At 41.9% G+C, this 25,717-nt stretch overlaps 1 protein-coding gene across 7 annotated transcripts in view; it reads left to right on the top strand.

The window, feature by feature from the left end:
- The window catches only part of RASGEF1B (RasGEF domain family member 1B), a 664,872-nt gene that overhangs the window by 621,989 nt on the left and 17,166 nt on the right, over positions 1-25,717 (top strand). For 3 of the 7 annotated variants that reach the window (XM_042251549.2, XM_060417304.1, XM_060417306.1), the window contains 4 exons: positions 17,103-17,285; positions 18,960-19,082; positions 19,403-19,540; positions 25,173-25,385. In XM_042251549.2, the coding sequence (XP_042107483.1) occupies positions 17,103-17,285; positions 18,960-19,082; positions 19,403-19,540; positions 25,173-25,385 (657 nt within the window). Of the gene's footprint in view, positions 1-4,258; positions 10,738-17,102; positions 17,286-18,959; positions 19,083-19,402; positions 19,541-25,172; positions 25,386-25,717 lie in introns of those variants that run through there. The other 4 variants (XM_004009944.5, XM_060417305.1, XM_042251550.2 and 1 more) reach the window with 4 other exon arrangements.

Raw genomic sequence — 25,717 nt, 5'->3', positions numbered from 1 at the left:
CTATTTGGTGTTCTGGAGCCTTATTCCTCTTTGATATGATGCGCTTTAAGCATTTGAAGGCAGTTATTCTTTGTGAGATTTTCATTTAAATTTCTTGTATCTTAAGAAAATCATAAGCCACAAAAAATGATATTTAACTTGTGTCTGAGACAAGTGATAAATGTTGCTTTGCAATAAAAAGAACTGGCCTCTGGTTTATCTACACATATCTACCAGTTTTAAGAGCAATGAAAAAGCCAGACTCTGGTTTTAATTTATATACACATAGCTACTAGTTTTAACAGAAATATCTTGGATGTGAAATGACCAAGAAATAGAGGATTTTTTTCAGGTATTATTTCAAAAATCTTAGAGTAATTATATCCATTCTGTAGATTGGAACATTGGAATCAGAGAGATACAAGTTTCATTCATGGCTTCTCCATTTGAATGTTCTTGGCAGTTATTTACCTTCTTAAGCCTTAATTCCTGATCTCACTAGTGGAGAAAACAGTACCTATATCCCAGAGTTTTGGTGAGGACAAATGATAATGTAAACAAATATGAAAGTGAAAGTGTTATTTGCTCAGTCCATAAAAGGAATATGATGAAATACTCAACAGTGAGTAAACGAAATGAACACCATCAACTTATGTCAACGTGGATGGATAGATGATCAAAACTTAGAAAAAACCTCGAGAAAGAAAACGAGATGGATCGCACAAAAATGTTTAGGTAAATAAACTCTTGTGGTGCTCACATAAAATATACGTCATTGTTCATGAAAGGCAGATCAAAACATCCACACCACATCTGTGAGAAGGAGTAAGTGGCTTTGGGTGAGAAGTGGGGTCTTAGGTGGGAAATGAAAGAGAGTGAAATAAAAGGAGGAATGTGGGACATGAATCAGTCGTGATGACTGTTCTAATTTTGTGAGCTTCAGGTCCAAAGGGAAGGGAAAGAAAAATAATGTTCAGCATAGAGCTGGCCACATAGAAGAAGCTCAATACAAGTGGCTGTTTTTATTACCCAAGTGAGGTCCTACTCAGCAGGGGTTTATTTGCATCAATTTGACCAACATTACTGAGCTTACCAACATGTCAGAGACAAGAGCTGAGCCAATGGAGTCCAAAGACCAGAAAGAAACTATGACAAGTAGAGGATGGAATGAATATCTTTTCATGATAAAAGGGAATTAAATACATACTCATGAAAGCTATTATTTACCATTTGCGAGGCATTCATTCATTCAACCAACATATAGATAGCGAGTGTTTACTATGTGTTACATACTGTTCTAGACATTGGAAACAGCAGAAAGACCACAACTGCAACAAGAAACCACAAACTTGGCTCTTAAGGAACTTATATTATAATGAAGGGAGGGAAGCAAATACTAATAAGTAAAATAGACAGTATGTTAAATGGTAGAAAGTGCTATGGAAGAAACAACAAAACAGAGAAGGATGAGATGGATGGGGGAGGGGATTACAGTTTTAAATAGGGAGATCAGGGGACTTCCCTGGTGGTGCAGTGGCTAAGACTCCACTCTCCCAATGCAAGGGGCCCGGATTTGATCCCTGGTCAGGGAATTAGATCCCACATGGTGCAAATAAGATCCCACATACTGCAGCTAAAGATCCTGCATGCCACAACTAAGACTTGGCATTGTGTGTATGCGTGCTCAGTTGGGTTCACTCTTTGCGACACCATGGTCTGTAGCCCACTAGGCTTCTCTGTCCATGGGATTTTCCAGGCAAGAATACTGGAGTGGGTTGTGATTCCCTTCTCCAGGAGATCTTCCCCACCCAGGGATCAAACCCACGTCTCTAGTATCTCCTGCACTGGCAGGCAGATTCTTTACCACTAGCGCCACCTGGGAAGCATTAAATAAATACTAAAATGAATTTAAAAAATAATAAGGAGGTCAGAAAAGGCTTCTCCAAGGGACACTTTTCCAAGTTTATTTTATGTGTTATATCTTTTCATCTTGTTCCATAAAGAATTTGCTTTTATAAAGCATGACTGCTTTTTTTAGATGAATCAGCTGGGCCTCAAGAATCCTTCCTTGCCTTTTCTAAGGTTTGATCACTGGCTAAGAGACAGAGGATTAGAGTTTGAGCCACCTAACTCTGGAGCAGTCTCCTTATGTGTTACTCTCACACAAAGAGCTGGCAGGGGCCCTGGGGAATGAGCCAGAATAGGGAGCAGGAATGTGGTTTGGAAAAGCACCGAATCAACAGTATCATAGTCTCTATTATATATTTTTGAGAAATTAAAACAAACACCTTTTATTTGGATGGAAGAAAGAAAAACTGCAAAATGTAAAACTGGGCAAATCTTTTGGGCTGGTGGGTATATCCGGAGGCTACTACAAAGGATGTCAAACATTTCCATTAAGAAATCATGATTTACTCCAGCTCTTATTTATTGCTACAGGAGCAGGAACTTCAAGACTGGAAATGACTTGCCCAACCTCTTATGGCTTGTTTGCTGCAGAACCAGGGTGGAAAACTGAGCTCGAAAGACTAGCCAACCAGCACAACCACAACAGGGCTGGGCCACCCAAGCCTGGTGCCTTACTCTGAATAGCTAGCTGGCCATGCCAAGCTGTCTTGGCCTTATGGCTCCTTCTTTAAACTGTAGAGAAGCTCAGATAAGTGAGAGTGCCTTCCTGAGTCATGGGGCAGGGGGAGAGGCATGGAGGGGGGTGGAGGGGGGTGGGAGGTGAGGAGACCCATTTGTAGTAGAGAAGGATGGGGTATAATTAGTGAAAGAGAAGCCCCAGGAGGCACCAATGAAGAAGCTGAAGGGAGGGATGAGCTAAGCATAGGCAAGGTGAACTTCAAGAGCACTGTTTCCATCCCGGGAAGGAGGAAGGAGGGAGAAAAGATGGCACAGAGACAAACGAAGTTCCTCTATCTCAGTAATCCTAATTACAGTCCTATAGGCCAGGTATGAATAATGTTGTTTTATACATGGGAAAACGGAAGCTCAGAAAAAGCTGCTTTACTTATCCAAGGTCACATAGCAGGCAAGAGAGTCTGTTGATGTGTGTGTGCGCGTGTATTTATTTTTTAAAATTTTTATATTGTAGTAGAGCATATAGCCAGTTGGGTTTCCCTGCTGGCTCAGACTGTAAAGAATCCGCCTGCAATCGAGACCTGGGTTTGATCCCTGAGTTAGGAAGATGCCCTGGAGAAGGGAATGGCTACCCACTCTAGTACTCTGACCTGGAGAATTTCATGGACAGAGGAGCCTGGCAGGCTACAGTCTATGGGGTGGCAAAGAGTAGACAGGACTGAGCTACTTTCACTTCACTTCACTTCCTATAGCCAATTAACAATGTTGTGATAGTTTCAGGTAGACAGCAAAGGGACTCAGCCATACATACACATGTATCCTCCTGATGCTTTAAGATTTTGTTCTTTTCTTGCATCTCTTCCTTCCCCTGTTTTTCATCTTTTCTTCCCTCCAGCCTCTTTTCCTTCGTACAAGGTGAAGTACTGGGGGTTTTACCTCTTTTTCTAAAATAGTTATCAAGTATCCAATGATCAAGTTTAAGGTTGCCATGACAGCAAGACATTTACTGAGGTCAGGCCACCCCTTTGCCTCCAGAATCTTATTTCACAGCACAGTTCCCTTTCATTGTGGCACCTGTAACCGCCTCAGTTTTACGTTTTGTTCGGGTGACGATTTTCTTAATGTTTGTCCTCCACTAGACTGTAAGCTTTATAATTGCAAGGACCAACCTGGAGTGTGCCCCCAGCGTTTGGCACAACCCTGGCACTCAGGCTTTCCATAAATATTTGCTGAGCGAATGTTCTTGTGGTTTCTCTCCGCTCCCTTCTGAAAGTTACACGGACAGTAACCTCTAGCTCATAATTATGTTAATAGAGACGGTATAACAAGTCGGGCCGGTATTTACAGGTAGCACACAAGTAAACGAACACACACAGGCACACACATGACTGCACAAACAGCCCCCGGCAGGTGCACTTGGGAGGAAGCGCACGCCGACCGAGCTAGCCGAATCAGCGTTGGTAAACACTGCGGCGCCGGGCTCCGCCGGCCTCCGCAGCGTGGGCGGGCACCGAGGCAACCTCGCTGCTGGAGTCCCGGGCCCCTGGGGACGCGTGGGCGGGTCCCGGGCGCCGGGGGCGGTGGCAGAGTGGGCGGGGATCTTCGCCGTGATTGGCCCGTGAGGAAGGGCGCGGGGCGGGGCTGACGGCGGGGGCGGGCCTTCGGAGCCAAGTGGGTGTGCGCCCCGGCCGCGGCCGTAGTTTCAGTATAAACAAGACACCAGACTGGTTGGACAGAGTTCGTTTTTTTCACCCCTCATCTTCCCGCGCTCTTTCGCTCCCTGTCCTTTGGTTGCGTTGGTGGGCACACGGAAAGCAGTCGGGAAGCCGAGGACGCGGGGTCCATCTGCAGGTGAGTTGTTCCCTGATCAGTAGTTCTGGGAGAAACCAGAGCCCGGCTGCGGGAACGCGCTACCCTGCTGCGCGCTGCCCTCTCCCAGGCTCTCGGACTCGCTCCCGCTGTCGGTGCCCCTGGAGGCGTCGGGAGAGCAGGGTGAGCGAGCGCTCTTGGTGCAGAGCGTTCCGCGAAAGCGAGTGGAGTGGGGAGTTCTCCTGCCTGGCCGCCGAGGGCGTCTGGGGCCGCCCTTGGAGCGGTCACGATGCCAACAGGTGCGGGACCCAAGCCGATGGGGTCCAGGAGGGGACAGGCTTGGATTTTTGCCTTGTTTTTCTCAGCCGGATCCCACGGCCAGGCCTTCTGTCTCGAGATCTTGGTATAGGTTTTGAGGATCTATCCGAGACCTAGTCGCTGTTCATCCTCTCTTCATCCTCTTCTCCCTTCCTGGGTTGTTTTCTTCTACTTCTTGGCTAGTTTTCGTGCGTGGGTGGGTTGGGCGGAGGGGTGCTGTTTATTTTTTGGTGTCGGAGCCTTAAAATCTTAAGGTTTGACTTAGAAGAGACAAGGGAACAGAAGTCATGTGCTCACCACTGACACGGTAATATTCTTTAATTCCTCTGTTTAGCTGGCTACTTGGGACAGAGTGTCCCCTTGCTCTTGCCTGAGCTCAGGTGAGTCGTCTTGGGTCACCTGGCTGGGAGATAGTAATCTGAACTGTGGGTACCTGGGAGCCTCGCGGGCTGCTGGCGGGAGGAAGGCTCCTTTCTCGGGGAACCGTGGAAACTTCAGTGCTGTTCCTGAGAAAAAGCAGAACAGGGGGTCTGGAGAGTACGTGGGTGTGTCTCTCTGTCTACGTACCACTGGAGTATTGATTCTCACCCTACCCCAACGTGATCCGCGCAGGTCAGGCGAGAGCAAAGTAGCTAAGTCCTCTGACAGTGCCGAGTGGCGCAAGTGTACCAAGAGGGCGTCTCTAGGGAGCGACCCTCTTTTCTGAGTGGATGGATATGCTCATCTTTGCTAACGAATTCAGTGGGTATAGTGTATATGGATGGATATGCACACAAATTTGTGTACGTGTGTTTGGGTCGAAGGCGTCTCCAAGGAGTCGTTCGTCAGCAGCACCATGTGACAGGGGTCAGGGACTGCTGGTGCGCGTAGATCTATATTTAGACCTCGATGATCTGATGGCCTGGGAGGGTCTCGGAACTGGGTGCATAAAGGGGAAGAGTTCAGGGATCAGGCTTTTGCCCTCTTGATTAATGTCTGGTACAGTCAGACTCAGATGGGGTGAATAATTATTCTTTCCTTCTGAAGACAGCGGCTAGAGCTTAGCATGTGATGGCTGTGTCTTAATTTAAAACATAGACCGTGGTGATAAGCCTAGGCTAAGAAACAAGGAGGTTACAGTTCACCAGAGTATATGCCCGATCAGAGATTTGGGAGGAAAACAACTAGTCAGGTGAGGTTTAGGGCAAATGTAGAAGTGACTTCTAAAAGGATATAAAAATATAAATGCTAGGCTGTTGAGATTTTCGTAACAGATTAAAAAGTGTGGCAGCTTGTTGGATCCTATTATTAATGGTTATTTTATTTGGGGGGGAGGGAGGAGGGGGTTGGGCCAGGGAGGACCTGGGGCATTTTTGACAGAAATCAGGGTTCACAGCTGATGCTCTGTTACACCTGTCAGGCAAAAAGTGGAGAAGATCAGCTACTGATTAGCAAGTTTCTTGTTGGCATCCTTCTACATGTTGGTCAATCCTTTGTTTTCCTAGAGGTGGCAACATTTCTGGCTACTAAGCCTAGTACTTTCCAGTGGTCTAATGGACTATTAAAGTCTTAGAATTTATGTCACCCTTGGTGCACTTTCAGTCTTGCTCTATTTTATATGCTCCACTAGACACTTAATCTGATGTTTGAGATCCTACTGACTTTTGGAGTAGAAAATCATAAACCATTTGTATTTATTTTTTAAAATTTAATTTATTCTTATCCATATATTAAATATTTAAATATTATTTACCATAATTCATGCTTATTACTAACACTGCATTCTTACAGTCTAAAAATAGCTACTAGCTAATAAGCTACAATAGACAAAAACATATCAATTGAATAACACCTCTCTAGGAGAAAAAAGAAATGGTTAAGAAAATTGAAAGGGCAAAGCTAGGTGATGGTCTATGTTGGTAAGGTACCTAATATGGCAGAGGAAAAGATGGGTTCAACTTCATCAATCTCCAGAGGTGGCCTGGAACAATTGGACTTTGGAGGAGAATTCGGATGACCCCAGAGAGAATATCTGCTTGAACAAGAGATGAGGAAATGTATCCTCCCTTCCTTGGGAGAAGAATCTGGCATCTCTGAAGCAGGGACTTAGAATCTTGATTCTGATGCCACAGATAATAAATGGAAAAGCCAACATTTTGTGTGGTTGTAAGGAGACGAATTATAATATTGAAAATACTTAAGATTGATGAGGTTTTTGTCTTTGGTGGTTGAATTCAGATGTTACCTCCCCTTCAGTTGTACTTTGGGGTTTGCAGTTAAATTTATAAAAATTAGATTTGTGCAACCCTCTCATCCTAGAATGACAGATGTAGCCAAGTGCTATAGGCAGATTTCTGCCTTGGAAATAGAGAGGAGGGGTCTAATCAGTATGGAGCCCTAACAAGTCACTCCTTCTCTCCCTATGCCTGCAACATCTGTGAAATTGATGAGTTGTCACACTAGATGATTTATGAGTCTCTTTTAGCTCTGTGTTAGCTGACTTATTTTGCTATACTATCACTTCATTCATTTGTACCATTTATTGGCTGTGGAAGAATGAAGGCTGAAGTAATGATCTGTGGTTAGATGTTCAGCTACTTTCTGGGTACACAAAAATGAAGACAGGAGAGTGAAATTTCTTATTGATGAAAATTATGTAAAGATTTACTGTTTGCCTGAACTGCCTTTTGTTTTTCTCCTACAAGTGTTTTTAAAAATGCTAGTTTTCAAGAAGGCTGAATGAGGAAAATTTTTTGACCTTTTAATTTAGTGTTACTATTAAAACCGATCATCTTAAAATCAATCTTTTGACAAGTCTGTATATTACTTTATATGGTCTGTATATTACTTTGTTTCGAGGTATGTCTATGTCTAGAAGTCATTCAGTTGATTCATATTTTATTAGGAAACTCTGGTATGAAAATTACTGTAACACAGAGAAAGCACAAGTTAGTCTTGTAAGAAAGGAAAGCACTTTATAGACCACTAATATCCTTCTGTTTATCTAAAAGGGAAGAATGGAGGAGGGGTGGCAGATAAGGGTAATTTTTCAAGAACTTGCAGTCAAAAAAATAGTATTATCCCAGTAACCATGTTGATAGAAAATTATACTTGTTTACTAAATGTCCTAAGTATCAGGTTATTTTCCTACTGAGGTAAATTGGGTGTAGAAACATAAACCCTTTTAGTTAAGGTTGCTTCCCCATTTGATATTCTGTAATTTGACTTGAAATCTATCATGTGTAAATGATGATTCCACTACTTATCTCTGTGCTGTGCAATATGGTAGCCAGTGCTGTTCAGTAACTAGCCACATGGGGATATATGAACTTAAGTTTAACTAAATTAAACAAAACAAAAAAAATTGCACGAGTCATGTTTTAAGTGCTCAATAGCTATGTGTGTAAGTGGCTGATGTATTGGCCAGAAAAAGAAAGTTTCAAATATCTCAGCAAGCTCTTTTTGACAGCCCTTAATTAGATGATGATGATTTTGATTATCCAGAAGATCATTTTTATTCCTCTGGGAAAATGACAATTAATTCTCATCATAAACAGCACCCAAGACGTAAGGAAATAAGACCGACTGGCTTTGTATGTTTGCAACTGTATTTCATGAGCAATGCCACCTTCCAAAGTTCAGTAATTTGCCACAATCACACATGCCAATTTCTCAAAAAATTTCCCCCAGAACTCCCAATTGTCCTTTTACTTTTCTAAACCAGCACCTACTGTTTCTGCTAGAATGCACCAGCCCTTTCAACGACAAGGAACGTGGAGCCATCTACTGTTAAGGCCAGGAACTGCATGGAAGTTGTAGATGAAAAACTGTAGGAAGAATATGCATGGGGATCATTTCCTACAAAAAAAAAAAAAATAGTAAAGATTTATCTCAAAGAAAGGTTTTAAATGATCCTCCAGGCCTATTTATAGTTTCCATGTACTGAATTGTTATTTTGTGTCTTGATAAACTGCTGACAAGATATTCCCAAGTCAAAAGATGACAAACTTTAGCTTTGTTTTTCTTCCAGGGAAACCAAAGATAGTAATTATTTGAGTCAGAATTCTTTTCCTTCGTTGATTAGGAATTAGTTTTTTTTTTTTTTTAAAGTAGCATCTAGGGGAAATGAAGCAAAATGCAAATTCATTTTTTTATATGGAAACCTGTAACAAATCAGGAAATATCCCTATTTCATGCTTATAGAGAGAAATAGGACCTTCTTTCCTCAGAAATACTGATTATTTCCCCTTGACTGTGAGATCTCCTAAGCATCTGGGGCTCAGTTCCAAAGAATGTACTTATCTGGGAGTTACTTACTTTTTGTTCTCACGCCAAAGAGGTGAGTCCATTCTTACTTGTCTGCTCTGCATTGTTTGTAATCTCAACACAATACCTCTTTTTTCAAGGAGGTTAACAAAGGTGTAGCTTTACTAGCATCTAGAGATGCTGCTAGGGAGAAATGAGAAGATCATCTTTGAGATGTTTTCAAGCTCAAAATAAGCATGTTTTAGATTGTGTTGGAAACTTGATTTTACTTTCTTCCAACTCAGATCCATAATTAGAGAAACACTCTCTGAGCCTACTGTTGACTGTTGTCTTCTGAGATTCCACAGTGCCTGAAGGAGGACAAAAGTACTTGAGATCCCAGCTGGAGTCAAGCTGAAATATGTGAACTCTTTTTTCATTCCCATCTCTGGAACCTCAAGTGAGAAAGGGAAGTGGTGGCCTCTCACCAAAGGGCAAAGTTCCTCTGGAATCTAGATGGGAATTTGGGAACCAGTCATTCCCGGATCTTAAATTAAGCCTCTCCTTACTAAGCAAATATGGTTTCGAAGTTCAACTGTGATAGAGTGGCTATCCTCTACCTCACTGGGACACATGCCCAGCATTTTTGAACAGAAGCAAAAAGATAGTAATCAATATAAAGGCATTGGGTTTATTAAATATCTCACCAAGGCGCTCTATGATGAAATAGGGAGAAATACACCTCTTTTTTTTCTTACACTCCTACCCTTTGCAATCTCATTCTCCTGGGTGTAAATGAAATGCTGACTTGACATCTTGGTAGAGATTTACAAAACACCTAAAGCAGATGTTGAAGGATGGCCTTTGATTTAGTTCCCACACCCATCTTTTCCTGGCCCTCTTTTCCAATTTGCATTGTCACCTGAAACCACCTTAGCCTCATGCACCTGCCTCCCCATAAATAACCTTGTGCAAAAGCAGTCGCTGATTCAAGCACAGTCTGCTTTTCATCTGGTGCCTTAGTTGGTTTGAAACCATTAGGCATGCCTTTCAAATCCATTCATCCCTTAAATCACCCAGAGCCTGCTTCCTTGCTGCTGGATCAATGTCACGCTGAACTCTGGCAGGGTCCTTGAAAGAACATGATATATCTTTGTGACTGAATTAGCTGCTCCTGTGAGATATCTTGTCTGTCAACCAACTTTCCAGGTTCCCAAATTCATTTTAAGAAAGAGCATTCATCTTGTATACCTGGATTGGGTATCGCTTACTTCCCCTTCGGAAGTTTCCCAGAAGAACCTGTAATCTGTATGCTAATTCTGGCGACTCAAAGCTTTCTTTTATCCTGGGTCATTGTTTTAAAAACCAAATTCATTTCCCATTGTCTCATTGCCTTCTCTCCATTCCAAAGTCCTCAGTTTGTGGAGGGTGTGGGAGGCGGGGAGGCCTATTTAATTATCTCTGCCCCCCCAAAAAAGAAGTGTCTTTTTCATTCTCTTTAACTCCATTGGATCAGTACTACCAGGAAAAAAAAAAAATATTGCTTTCTAAGGAGCCAGTTTTGAATGTGTTACACCAAGGTTCTCTTCAGAACCACCATATTCTCCTTCTTTGAGGAAGTGGGTAATAAATACGATCCAAGTTCTGTACAGGCCAGCACACATACTTCCTAATCTGAGATCTGAACTCTCTAAAAGTATATACACATTTGTTGGTTGATTTCTTGCAGAGAAGTTTGTGATCTCCCTAAAGAGCTAGAGCCACTGGCCAAATAGAATATATTCTGAGTTTCCAGCAACTGGGTTACAAATGAAACTTTGCAAGGTGAGAACTGTTTGTGAGGTTAACCTGTCTCTTAAGCCTTATCTTCCTGGTAGTAATTTGAATAGAGTCAACAGCTTTTTCAAGCATCTCACATAAATCTCACTTTTTCCAAAGGAGTTAACTGCTTTGAAGTTTGACTTAACCAGCAAATTAAGGACTCTGCTTAATCGCCTGGGGGAGGAAATGGCAATCCGGTCCAGTATTCTTGTGTGGAGAATCCCATGGACAGAGGAGCCTGCGGGCAGCAGTCCATAGGATCTCAAAGAGTTGGACAAGACCGAGCACAGCACAGCACTTAATGCTGTCACTTATTTCAGTTTTGGAAAAAAGTGACTTTCTCCTAAACCAGAATTTTTGCTAGCTGGTCCCCACAGCAGGTACACTGGGTTGGGCAAAATTTGTACTAAAGAAGGATGGAGAACTTGGTGGAGGATGTGCTAAAGGAGGATGGAGAAGGTAGTGTTGAGATTATGCTGGAAAGGATAGAGAAGGTAAGTAAATTGAGAGTTTACAAAACCCCACAGACAGAACATAGTAATTGTGAGAACTGTAAAGAGAAGGTTTGCTGCAGATAAGAAGCCAGAGCTTCACTGAGATTAAAGAAAATAAATGGAAGCTGTGGGTAGGAACTACCTTAAACTCAGTCTTCCGTCCACTGGGGTAATGTTAGCAAAGGATTCCTGGAATTAATAGCTCCCGGGGCTAAATGCTTCTTTGGATTCTCATGTCCAGTACTTGGACATTCTGTGAATTTGTTTTCTTAAACAAAAACCAAGCCAATATTTAATCTTCTGAGCCTCCCTATTTAATTCTAGAAATGTAGCAGGTTGAACTAAAGTCTTGGACATCAAGTTTGAGCAATGCTAAATAAACAGTTCCTGATGTGGATAATAAGAGGAAAGATACTTGAGAGAAAAAAATTCCACTATGTTTATCTTTGGAAGTATTTAAAAATCCACTTCACAAACAGTACTTTCTGTGCCATTCTGCTGACCTTTCCTCTTGTTTAACAAATACATCTATTACGCAAGGCAGTTGATCTTTCCAAAAAACAGACTGGCCACTTGCTAGAGATTGTCCAGAAATTAGTTATGCCTACTGTGATCTATGAGCTTTCTTTGTGTCATTTTATCTCATCAGATTTTTTTCTGGAAATCTATAAAGTACACACAAGCAAATATCACTGTATTTCATTGAATCTAAGATTTCATCCATTATAAGATGCTCTTTTTTTTTTTTTAGTTTTTTATTTTTTAAATTTTAAAATCTTTAATTCTTACATGCATTATATATTGCTAAAAAAAAAGACTGATGGTTAAATGTATTTTCTTGTCACTCAACTATCTAATGAATCCCAATTTCAAAGAAACTAAAATATAAAGAAGTGTATATGAGAATCTCTGAAATCTTTGACTAGAGGGGATTATTCTTTGATGGCAAAGGTCAGTATCTTAAATACTTCTGTTGACAGTGTTGCTTTTTAATAAGAGTAATTAATGGCCTATCATGCATCTTTGGAGCAAGGATTTATGTAGAACTTGTAAAGCATATAAATTATTCTAATAGACTACAATTTGGGACAGACTGACAGGCTTTTCATTTAATGGGTAAACATTAGAAGTTCAAAGAAGACCATTTGCAGTATAGCATGATGTAGAGTTGTAAATTTTGAACCTGGAATGTGAAGACCTGGGTTTGAAACGCAGTATGCAAGTTGAATTATCAAGATGGTTTGTGGTCAAATCAATCAGCTGATCAACAACAGAACTTTGGGCTAATTAGAAGGCAGAAAGCAACCAGTGACATGGTCTTTTCTTAAATTAGATTTTTAGTAAACTGTAACCCCAATTAACTTATCTCAGTTTACCATCCTTTGCTCTTTGCAGTATTTTCTTTTGGTACCTTGTCAGAGAGTTTTCGGAGAAGGCAATGGCACCCCACTCCAGCGACTTCACTTTTACTATTCACTTTCATGCATTGGAGAAGGAAATGGCAACCCACTCCAGTGTTCTTGCTTGGAGAACCCCAGGGACGGGGGAGCCTGGTGGGCTGCCGTCTATGGGGTCGCACAGAGTCTGACACGACTGAAGCGACTCAGCAGCAGCAGCAGCAGAGAGGTTTTGGTGTGTTGATACTTTGTACACAGTTCCCAGGAACAATACAAATGCCCCTTGTCATTGCTCTAAAAAATGCTCTAACTTTGCCATAAAGGAAATTGGTAGTTTGTTATTATTTAGAATTTTGGAAGGAGAGAGCAAAACTGGAAATAATTTTCCAGGTGAAGAATACACCTCAGTTCAGTTCAGTTCAGTCGTTCAGTTGTGTCTGACTCTTTGCAACCCCATGAATTGCAGCACGCCAGGCCTCCCTGTCCATCACCATCTCCCGGAGTTCACTTAGACTCACGTCCATCGAGTCCGTGATAACCATCCAGCCATCTCATCCTCGGTCGTCCCCTTTTCCTCCTGCCCCCAATCCCTCCCAGCATCAGAGTCTTTTCCAATGAGTCAACTCTTTGCATGAGGTGGCCAAAGTACTAGAGCGTCAGCTTTAGCATCATTCCTTCCCATGAAATCCCAGGGTTGATCTCCTTCAGAATGGACTGGTTGGATCTCCTTGCAGTCCAAGGGACTCTCAAGAGAATATACCTAGGGGTGAGTAAGTGACTCTCCAAAGTTTTCAAGGCTCTTAAGCCCCAGAAGAGGGCTTCATACACTCTGTGTCTTTGTCCATATCTGGATCCTTGCCCACTTAATGGGAGTAAATAATTAAGAAGTACTTTTGGTGCTGATTGTTTGAAAGGGAATTCTAAGTAATTTGTGACCATTTTGTGGGTTAGTGATTCCTGTCGACCAACCGAAGGCTGCAGGGGTGTGTGTGTGCAACACGCAAGGAAGTTGCGTTGGGCTCACTTGATGCTGTAGCTATGTGACTGTGTCGTCCTAATCTGGTCACTTCACCTCACTGCACAGGTCTCAGTTTGTGCATTGGAGGACAGAGGAGAGTGAACCTGACTGTCATGGCACTTGGACCTCGGCTGCTTGCATAACTGTTTTCTAGTCATTGCTGATCCCTTAGGACCTAGCTACAGCCTTAGGTGCTAATCCCTTAGCATATGTTCCCCACCTAGTCACAGCCTTTGAATCCTTACTCTTCATAGGGCCTCTGGGCAACCACTTCAGATTGATTGCAGCTAGAAAGTGAAATGAAACCTATTTCCATCTTCGACGAGTTGATTTCCTATGGTCCTTTTGAACTTTTGGCACTTTCTGATTGTCTGAAATTCCCAACTCTTGGCCTACTGTTTCCCCAAAGCACTTTACTATGATGGTTTCAGTAGCAATGAGTGAGTGGCAAAATCAAGGAAAATTCATGATTCTTGGCAGAACGGGGAAAAGAAAACCTTCAAGGGGATGATGGAGTGAGTTCCACTTGTCAACCTTGGATGCCAAGAATACTGTGTGGTTTTAACCATCTAAAGCTTTTTTAAGTCAGAGGCAGATGACCACATCCAAATGGAAGGTTCCTTCTGGGCTGTAACTTTTAGATGCTTCTCATCTCAGTCTCTGGTGTCCCAGGTTAAGGACATGTTGACTTTCTCAGGGCAAGGGCAGATGGTCTCTTGTTTTCCTTCCCACCAGGGACAACCCATTTGCAAAGATGCTATTGCATGTGAAACAGACTCACAGAAAACGGGCAGTTTGAAGAGGACAGAAGCATACTTTGTCCATTGTCTTATGAAATGTTGGCCTTGAGTTGTTTATTTAACTGTGATTCCTGTGTATACGATCTTACCAACTAAGTGGAGAGCATTTGTGTTAACCTCTGCATCTCATTGTTCCTGGTCCCTTGGTCATTATGACCATGTCCAGCCCAAGCGAGAGGGATGGCAGCGATGACTCTGGTGGTTACCGGTCTCCCCAGACAGTGATTCTCAGTGCTCACTTTCTTCCCATTTGTGACTGTATTTTTGCAGGATAGTTGATTTACAGTGTTGTGTCTGTTTCAGGTGTACAGTAAAAGGATTCAGTTATATTATACTGTTGCTGTTCAGTCGCTAAATCATGTCTGACTCTTTGCGACCCCATGGACTGCAGCACACCCGCCTTCCCTGTCCTTCACTGTCTCTCGGAGCTTGCTCAAACTCACATTCATTGAGTTGGTGATGCCATCCAACCATCTCGTCCTCTGTCGCCTGCTTCTCCTTTGCCCTCAGTCTTTCCCAGCATCAGGGTGTTTTCCAGTGAGTTGGCTCTTCACTTTAGGTGGCTCAAGTGTTGAGCTTCAGCAGCAGTCCTTCCAAGAATACTAAGGGTTGATTTCCTTTAGGATTGACTGGTTTGATCTCCTTGCTGTCCAGGGGACTCTCAAGAGTCTTCTCCAGCACCCCAATTTGAAAGCATCAGTTCTTCAGTGCTCAGCCTTCTTTATGGTCTAGGTCTCACATCCCCACGTGACTACTGGAAAAAGATATTCTTTTTTCAGATTCTTTTCCTTTATAGATTATTACAAGAGATTGAATATAGTTCCCTGAGCTATACAGTAGGTCCTTGTTGTTTATCTGTTTTATGTATAGTAATACATATCAATTAATCCCAAATTCCCAATTTATCCCCACCACCACCTCCCACCACTACTTTCCCCTTTGGTAAACACAGACGTTTGTTTTCTGTGTCTGTGAGTCTGTTTTTGTTTTGTAAATAAGTTCACTTATATCACTTTACGACTCTGCATATAAGCAGTATCATGTGAGGTTTATCTTTCTTTCTCTGTGCTATTTCATCATGGATGATTTTATGTTCTCCCCCAGTATTGGATTATGGATGGGATAGACCATAAAATACTGAAGTTATTATTTTTCTCCTTTTTCACTTTCCTGATGCTTCTTTCTCTAAATGCCATTTCACCTGCCAGGGCGGCTTTACAGTGGGTGGTGTTTGTTCCTAACACCCCACCCCTGGCGGCTCCCTGCCCAGGCACGTGCAGGTACTGTGATGCTCTGGCCCCCGTGGGAGGCTGGCAAGGGGGGACCTGGGACAGACCTGCTTGGAGAGGGATGTACAGCCACAGACAGACCCCACTCCCAGCCCCCATTCGGATGCAAATATCTTAAGCCTCTTGAAAAGAAGGATTAGTCCAGGTTGTATCCTCTCCTGCAGCCTCCAAACACCCTGGGCCTGTCAGTCCAAGCTCTGGAGTTTGCCTTTCCCTCATTGTTTGCCTCTGAAACCCTCCATCTCCGCAACTCCTGAATGCCTCCATTGTCCAGACAGGCTGCCAGAAACGGGAGTCTGTTCTGGGGCCAGGAGCTCCATTCCTTGGAATCCAAGTAATAACTTAATAGCCTCTGGCCTCCACCAAACACCCTCTTATGTGGGCTTTGTGAGCAGGAAAGCACACCCAGGGAGAGGACGTCACAGCGCTCCTTGTTCCTCAGTCAGGTGCTTTCTCAGCCTGTGTTTACTGAGCACTGAGGCTTTATAGAGCCCTTCACCCCTAAAGAATTCAACACAAAGGGGCAAAAATGAATAGCATCAGACTTCCGGTGAAAGCTGGGGAGTTGGCATTAAGTCTCCTGATATATACATGCATCTATAAACTTACACAGTGCTTCCCTGGTGGCTCAGTGGGAAAGAATCCGCCTGCAGTACAGGAGACTCTGGTTCGATCCCTGAGTTGGGAAGATCCACTGGCGAAAGGAATGGCGACCCACTCCAATATTCTTGCCTGAGAAATCCCATGGACAGAGGAGCCTGGCGGGCTATAGTCCATGGGGTTGCAAACAATCAGCCATGACTTAGCGACTAAACAAGAACATAAACACACACATACACATATGTACACGCAGAGACACTTTAATTCTAGGCTTCGCTTAGGCTTCAGTTTCTCAGCTTCTGTTTTGGTTATCTCCTAAAATGCCCAAAGCTAGTCCAATATTTCTTAAGCATGACATAATTCTTCCCCACCAACTTTGAAGGAGCATGTTTCCACCTTAGGATGATACTTGACCGGGAGAATAAAGCAGTTTAAAGCTCAACCCCTCTCCCTGCCTTCCTAACCAAATGTGAAGGAGTAAGATCTAAACACAGCAGCCAGACACTTGGCTTCAGGTATAGACTGGCACCTTTGATCCAGGTATTTCACGCTACTTTATTGGACACGATTGGTACTCAAAAATATGCATTCGTGTGCTGTTGAAAAGCAGTGTACTTCTTGATGAGTTCTGAGATTGTTTCAGAGTCTAACCTGGGTTAAAAAGTGCCTGCTTCTTCATGACTGTGAAAGCCTCATGCCTATTAAAGTTTGCTTTTCTTTGGGGCTGCCTATTACTGACACCATGTCTCTTCCTTTCTTATTTGTTTTAGGAAAGCATGCCTCAGACTCCTCCCTTTTCTGCCATGTTTGACAGCAGTGGTTACAACCGAAACCTCTATCAGTCTGCAGAGGACAGCTGTGGGGGTTTGTATTACCATGACAACAACCTCCTCTCCGGGTCTCTGGAAGCGCTCATCCAGCACTTGGTACCCAATGTGGATTATTATCCGGATGTAAGTATTCACATGTTTCTGAAACACATCCTTGGTATCCAGCAGAAATTACAATAGAGTAAACAGGGACCCTGGGTGCTCCAGAATTACATCTGGGTTGCCAAGAATTTTTCTGACAAGAAGTTGCATGTTGGTTATTGAGTGCTTTGAGACCCGACTGAGCCTGGATATGACAGTTCTGCCTATCAGTTTTCTTTTCGGGACTGCCACCACAGTGTAGATAGTCAGAGACCATCTGAAAAACGGTAACGTTTGACTCATGCTTGTACCATGATCCTTACATAGAAATGCCAGAGAACCTTGGATGCTCCTTGAATGTTCAATGCCTTTCTGGTTTTCAAGGCCATCACTATGTTGAGAAAGGTGAAGTGACACAGGGAGGCTTCATAGAAAAGAGAACACGAGTTACATTCAAGATGCAATTCTTTGTAGAATAGACATCAGATAATATGCTTGCTTATGTTTTCCTTAGATCCCTGACATTTGTATAGGTAATCCTTTCTAATTCAGGAAATCTGTGTATATTTCTCAGTCTTTAGAGCAATTCCAAGAGACTCAGAGAGGAAAAAAAAAATTGAAATTTGGGATTCAGTTGGTGCATGGTCTCACACCCGACATCAGCAATCAAACCCGGGTTTTCTATTTCTAGAGCAAGTGATGTTTCTTCCCACTTCCTTTGTGCTGTGGCTGACCCCGTTCCTCAACAGCTGCTTGTTGATAAAGATTTCATGAAAATATCCAGACACTGGATTCAAATGCTTTTAAATATAATAATGACCTTGGTGTACAAATGATAGTCTGTGCTTGCCACTGGAGTTCACCATAGTGTTTGTTACTGAGTTATCTCTCTCTGTGTGTGATTTGTTACATAGCATTTTCAAATATGTTGCCACACAGGGAAAACTTGTAATCAAAAGTAAAAGGCATCCCTTGTTCAGCCCTGTAAGTGTTTATGAGCTATAAAAGGGTGCCTCAGGGGGAGAAAAAAACCCATGGAATTTTTCTTTTTATTGGGAGTCTGAAGCTATTATAACACATAAGCATTACTTCATTATTGGCTTCTTGGGAGACAGTGTGCTTAAAGAAAAGTATATAGTGTGATATTATGTTTTATCAAATTGCTTAGCCTTTGAGCAAGTAAACAGATGACTTGAACGCCTGTCTTTGAATGTTCTGACAAGCACACAAATGCTCCAGTGTGTAATACTGGACCCACTGGAGAATTCTTGAACTGATGTGGGTAGGGTGGTTTTTTGTTTTTTAATTTCCATTGAGTTACCATAATATCTGGACACAGAACAAGATTCTGTACGGGTGGTATATGTAAGTTAGATTGATCTCCGTGGGCTGAATTACATTCTTCTTTACTGGGCTGAGTTATATGTCCTGGTATGCAGGCTCCCAGAGGATAGATGTAAAAATGTGCTGTGAATAATTTAATAGCTCAACTTATCCTGTACTTCTGTTATTTTTAATATGGTTTAAGGGAAAAGATATATCAGAAGGTAAAGGAGAAATCCATCTTGTTTTCCTACTAGTAAGCATCACTTTTGAAACTATAGCATTTTCACTTTGATCAGGAGAACTTGATATATGATGTATCATGTTTAGGGGAGAAACTAGTTTCAGATATAGGATCTAACCATGATAACTTTTTTTTTTCTCTTGCCACAGAGAACGTACATATTTACCTTCCTGTTGAGTTCTCGGTTATTTATGCATCCGTATGAGCTAATGGCCAAAGTTTGCCACCTGTGTGTTGAGCCCCAGAGACTAAGTGATCCCAACAGTGATAAGGTAATGATATATTTTGAACTTAACTTTTTTTCTATTGGGTTTGGTAGCTTTATGGCTTAAATCTTGTGAAGTGGGTCTCCTGAAGTAAGGAGTATCACGGCTATGCAAAGGGAATGGGGAATGGTATAAAGAAGAAATATTAGTGTCATGGGAGATCCCTAGGTCCTTCCTAAAGTTGGTAGCACTTGACATTGATTTGGGAGAGGGGGACTAGAGCTTCTTTAGCCTCAAAGACTTTGCGCTAGAAGTTTATCAGTAGCGTTGTTTGTAATTATTTGTTTGATGGATATCACTGAATTCCGTTTGCTTTTCCTCCCTAGAATCAGATAAGAAAAATTGCACCGAAAATCCTTCAGCTCCTGACAGAATGGACAGAAACATTTCCTTACGACTTTCGGGATGAAAGAATGATGAGAAACTTAAAAGATCTGGCTCACCGAATAGCCAGTGGCGAGGAGGTTGGTAACCTAAATTGAGTACAGTCATTCGGATTTCCAGGCAGGGGCTTAGTTGGGAAGTGGTGCTGACTTGTACACTGGCATCTCCACTGCTTCCTCTGGGTTTCTGCCTTTGGGCAAGTCCTCTCCACAGAGCACTGTTCTGTTTGGTGTGCCAAACAGAGCTGATTAGACGATCCCACTTCAAAGGGGTGTGATCTGAAGTTTTATGTGATTAATTTGGGGGTATGTTCATGTCAGTTCATGCAGAGGATTCATGCTGCAAGTGTGTTTTTATGTTGTTTTATTGATTCCTCCCTTCCTTCCAGATAGGTGTGATCTAGCAATTTAGACAAAGAATATCACAGTAGGAGATATAAATACTAATACATGTAAAATAACCTACTTATATGTTAACAGAGAATAAGGAATATATTACTAAATCGGAAATAGTTTGTATCACGGAAAGGAGAAAACAAATAGTCTAATATTAAGAACCAGTTGACTAGGACAAGATTGTTTTATTTCACTGTAAATCTCTAAGTAAAAAGAAAACACAGTTGGTTATATAATTTTCACTATCAGAGGAGCAAAACCATACAAATTCTTCAAAGAATTAAATAAAAATTTTTTAAAATGTCCTACAGTGACTTGGTGAATATGATCATGGAAACTGTTCTGTGTAGTCTTTACAACAAATACTCCTTGGTAAAAACTGTGGCCATTAGATTATTATAAATTAGCAAAGGTAATTCTTTAGGAGTAGAAAAGACAGAGAAAAAAGGATTCAAGTCTTGTGCCCGGAAGTTGATTCAAGGCTAGCACCTAGACTAGGTGAAGATGGAAAATAAGTCTGTTAGATAATCTTTCATAAATATCATGTTCCTCAATTGAGCCTTTGATAAGCACTAACTAGCTATGGCAAATTCAAGGTTATCCTCTTTGAAGCAAGCCTGGAGGACTGGTATTCTGTGTTGAGGCTTGTTGGGCAAGGAGGCCTTTGTAGTTTCCGTGTTGCTGGCGTGCTCCAGGGAACACATTACTTAGGCCCAGATACAACATTCAAAAAAGATAGATGAAGCATTTGGCAAAGCCAGTGGTATCTTGTTTCATTTGTCTTAAAATGCATTTTCCCATTATGGATACCCTAACTGGAGAAATCATTCTTTCAGTGATGTGCCGTCAAGATCCTATAACAAGACACCCTATCTATTCTGTCTACTTCTAGTGAATACATTTTTATACTGTTTCCCCAAACTTAAAAAAATCAGACAAAATTTTCTAAGATTAACACTTGAAAAATGTGCATGTTCTTCCCACATTATGTTCTCATGAAAGTGGAGTTAATCCTTTCACAGTTCCCCTATGACTTTGTCGAGCTATGGGTTGAGAAGATTCCCTGGAGAAGAAAATGGCAACCCACTCCAGCGTTCTTGCCTGGAGAATTCCGTGGACAGAGGAGCATGGTGGGGTAGCCAAGAGTCAGATGCAACTGAGCGCATAAGCACATATGACTTTATATTGAACACTGGTACTCAGAACAGCCATAACTTCTACAAGACTGAATGAGTAGTTCCCTGGGTCCTTTTGCAAATTCTGACACTTCTAATCATTTTGCTAGTTTGTTTGTAACAGGTTCAAGCAAGATAGGAATTGGTATGTTCATCACTCATAATAAAGGCAAAAGTTAGGCATCACTGTTTTTTAGTAAATCTTTTCTTAGAGGGCTAAGCTGCTATGCTGCTTGGCAGAAGCAGGGCTATCTCAGTGACCTAAGTTTATGATAAGCTGCTCAAAAGATGAGTGGCATCATAAGGACTTTTTCTTGTGTGAGGCTAAGCCCTGAGTCAGGCAGTGCTTCATTTCAGTTAAATTGTATTTAGATACTTTACTTGATGTGGCAGTCAGCTTCCTTTTTCTCTATGGCCTTGTTTTTTTCCAAAGGAATACCTTAAAAATTTTTTTCAGATACAGTGCCAAATGGATGGCTTTGTGTCCTTCTTGTCATGGAAGTTCATGAAGGGAAAGGGGATCACTGCTATCTGTGTTGGCCAGATTGGGTCCGATCTCTTTTTAACAGGATCAAGCCATTCAAGAATTGGACGGAACCAAGCAAGGGAGCCAGACAGCCTTGTGCCTGGGCTTCTTCTCAGCCCTCCTGTGTTCATAATAAATCCTTGATAGACCTTGACGTCTTCAGAGAGTTATAAGTGTGAAAAGAAGAGATGAGAAGATAAGCCAAGTGTAACCACGGAGTTGGTTGATTCATCTAGGGCTTGAGTGGAGAGATGTCACCTGCCATGATTCGATTGGGTTTATAGTGAGATGCTATTCCTTCAGCCACTTATATAGCCAGTATTCAGAAATGGGTCCATGATTTGGCAGCTGGTTGATTTGAGTGCTCTGGCAAGTCCTCAAAATTCTCTGCTCCTCCTTCATTTCTGTCAATCCTAAGAGGTAAAGTTTTGTGATTGATGCTCTTTTCCTCGGTTCTGTGCTTACCTGAACTGGCAGGCCACTTACCTGTCTTGGGCTGAAGTGTCTTTCCTTGAAGAGATCTTCCCCCACCACCCAGCCATGGCACTCCCCGTTGTTGGCTTTCACCACCAATTTCTTCATAGCACTCTGTGATTAGTAGTTACTTTCTTTATGACTTGTTTTCCCCCCTCTGGACTCCATGCTGTGCCCCTTCTGCTCACATAGCACCTTAACTCCTAGCCCAGTACCTGGCATTTAATGGGCACTCAGGAGTGTTTGAATGGATGATTGAATGGATGAGTTAACAAACTAATCAATTACTGGAATAGGAAAAAATATTTCCCTCCACTGGGAAAAGGATCTCCCTTCTTGGGAAGGAGTGTGAGCTTGGATTGGGACTTGCTGCATCTTGCCTGGGAATTTTTTTTTTTTTTTTTGGCAGTCAATGGATCCAGGTGTGCTCTCTGTGTAATTTAGTTGAGTTCTGAATCTGCTAGAACAGTTCCGCATAATATGACCTAATATGGTTCCTGCCTCAGGATTTGCCCAAAATGAACAGGTTTATTAGGACTTGGCTGCAAGGAACCCGAAATGAAACTGATGATTGAATTACATGACAAATGACTATTGTGGGTAGAATGCAATTTTCTCTTCCTTAAGGGGCTGGTCTTTATTCTATCTTTATTTGCCAGGTAATTACTGACACTGGCATTTGAAGTTATAAAAAAGATTAAGTACATATTTAGCAATCCATGATTCAGGAAGGAAGCAGGCTTAATGACACCAAGCTTTGGTTTCTCAAATGGAATCAAGTCGCAGTAACAAACTTTTCAAAGAGGTCACACACATACGTATCACACATACATATTCCTCTCTGTCTGTCTCTCTCACACACACACATACCTGCGTGTGCACCTGCACACACACTCGTTCTTTGTTATTTGAATGGCTTTTCCCCTATACCCTGTTGCATGCATGTTCTCCTCGTATTTTACTGCTCTTTGCACGCTAGCTGAATCCTCCACTGGACATTCCTCTGCCTGTTCCCTAAAAAGCACTTTTTAAGTGTAGAATAAGAATCTTTCACCAGAAATTTGCTATGTGTCAGAATCACCTGGGGAGCATTTATTATGATATTTGGAACCAAAGACCGCAGAATCCATTTGAAGTTGGTGGATTTTTATGTAGCTTAAAAGATTATGAAAGTAGAAGAAGCAAGGGAAATAGGGATGAAGGATTTTTATTTTATTCCTCTTTACTTTCATTGAGGTACAGTTGACATATAACCTTGTATTAGTTTTAAGTGTACAACATAATGACTCACGGCTTATGTACATGGCAAAATGATCACCACGGTAAGTCTAGTTAACATCTGTCACCTTTCATAGTTACACAGTTTTTATCTTGTGATAACTTTTAAGATCTCTTAGCAACTTTCAAATATGCAATGCGGTATTATTAACTGAAGTCACTATCCTTCCTGGACATTACATCCCCATGACTTATTTTGTAACTGGAAATTTCTACCTTTGACCCCCTCTTACCCATTTTGCTCACCCCCCAGCGAAGGATTTAAAATAGCCCTCAATTTGGCCTGAAGTGCTTTGAATTCTGAAGAAAGAGGCATTTTCTTTGAGTGACAAGCATATTATCAAATAGATAGCACCTTCTAAACTGATAACTTTAGTGCTGTGTGGAAGATAGCTTCTTTGAGGGCTCAATTTTTTAAACACTTAGGTATTTCGTTAGTGACTTTAGGGTGATCTGTGAATGTAGGAGGGAGGAAAAGGTCATCGAATGAACCAGTTTAAAGAACTCAGTGGAATATATACCAGACAAATAGAGAAGAAGAGAAGGAAGGTTATGTGGGCTTCTTTGCCTTGACTGTATGAGAATTGCTCATTACCTCCTATTTGTGATTTTCCTCCATTTAAATATGAGAACATCTGTTCATTTAAAATTTTATAAGATGCTCTGGTAAACCAAATGACGACTGTTGAAAAAAAAAAGATGGTTCTTAGGCTTGTAGGTAAGATGCCATTTAATTTTCAGGTAGTTAATCTCAGAAAATGTTACTGTGGTACTTTTTGAAAAGGAGCTGATTAGTTAGTAAAGCATGGATATAAGGTTTTCATCTGGAAATTCACTGGGACTGTCCTCCTCTGGAGCTTTAACCTAAGGACCACACTAGCAATGAATTAGCCTGTAGGCCTTTCTCTGATACCAGCGTCACTATTTACTTAGATGGCTAAGTGTTTGGCAATTTTTGGCTGGAAAAGGAAGAATTAAAAGAACACCCCTAACTTACATCATGATAACTACCCCCTAGGGATTGATTGTGGAGTTATTTTTTGGACTTAATAACTATTTTAAAAGTCAAGAGGCTAACATTTATCTATAATACGTTGTGTTGCTTTTAATACTAATTTATCTTAGTGCTTGGCTGTAGCATGATGTAGTCACAAACCAGGCAGCAGCTGGTAGTAGCATTACAGGGAGAATTGCCATGTGAAGGAATTTGATTGTAAACATCAGCAGTGACTCATGAGTGCAACAGAAACAGACACGAGCCAAAGGGAGGTCAGACACCAAAAAGGAATATCCAGTGCTTCTTTTGGTGGGAACTCATGTTATATGTGGAAGTCAGGAAGGTGGTTAGGGGCTGAGTAGGAAGTGATGGTGTATTTCTGTCAAATAGTTGTTTGTACTTAGACGAATGAGATTAGGAATGATAGAAGTAGAAAAATCAAGAAGGTGGGCCTAAAGAAAAAGGACTGGGAAAAGGATGCTCTGACTTGAGATCTGTGCATCTTCACCTCGCAGAAGAAAACCAATAGGTTCCTATTTCAGTCCAGAGAACATTAGTTGTATGTGGTTCCTATTATATGGAATTCCCTAAATAGCTCATCTAAAATATTGTGGTTGTTTCATGGCCCCACTTGAGTCACACTCTCAAGAGCAACCCAAGGAAAGAACTAAATCTTGCAGGTCTGAAAAGACACCGTATGTATCTGTGTCTTTTAAATTGTTAGAGCAAAGCTGACTGCCTCTAACTGCCCTCCACCAAGGTGGCTAGCCAGCATCAAAGTAAAAGCACCAAGTACAGAGTCTCTGAGTTTGTGGCATGGATGCACAGGCAGAGCGAGGAGGTCATCCTTTTCTTGTTTCCTGGCAGACGTATCGGAAGAATGTCCAGCAGATGATCCAGTGTCTGATCCGCAAGCTGGCCGCGCTCAGCCAGTATGAGGAAGTGCTGGCCAAAATCAGTTCCACATCGACGGATCGACTCACAGTTCTCAAGACCAAGCCACAGTCCATCCAGAGGGACATCATCACTGTCTGCAGTGACCCTTACACGTTGGCCCAGCAGCTGACTCACATAGAGCTGGTGAGGCCGTTGTCATCCTTGTCTTTATAACCCACACTTGGTTTGCCGTGGTAACCAGATAGCATGTTCATCGGCAGTAATGTCAAGGGAAAGGTGAAAATAATCCAAATGGGAGCTAATATATGAAATAGTGGCAGCGTGTTTTGTTTAGATATTTGTGTATGACTGTTTCTGATATTCTGAGAATTCACTTAAAAATAAATACTAAGCAAGAGCGAAGAGGTTATTGACCTTCCTCATGTTCCCCCTCTAATGAATTTTTCCATAGCTCGCTCAGCCTTTTACTTTCTAGTATACATTGACCCAAGCAGAAAACTGTCTCTGCTCAGATC

This window comes from Ovis aries, chromosome 6, assembly GCF_016772045.2.
Source record: "Ovis aries strain OAR_USU_Benz2616 breed Rambouillet chromosome 6, ARS-UI_Ramb_v3.0, whole genome shotgun sequence".
Lineage (NCBI taxonomy): Eukaryota > Metazoa > Chordata > Mammalia > Artiodactyla > Bovidae > Ovis > Ovis aries.
This window is presented reverse-complemented; position numbering and strand designations above follow the sequence as displayed.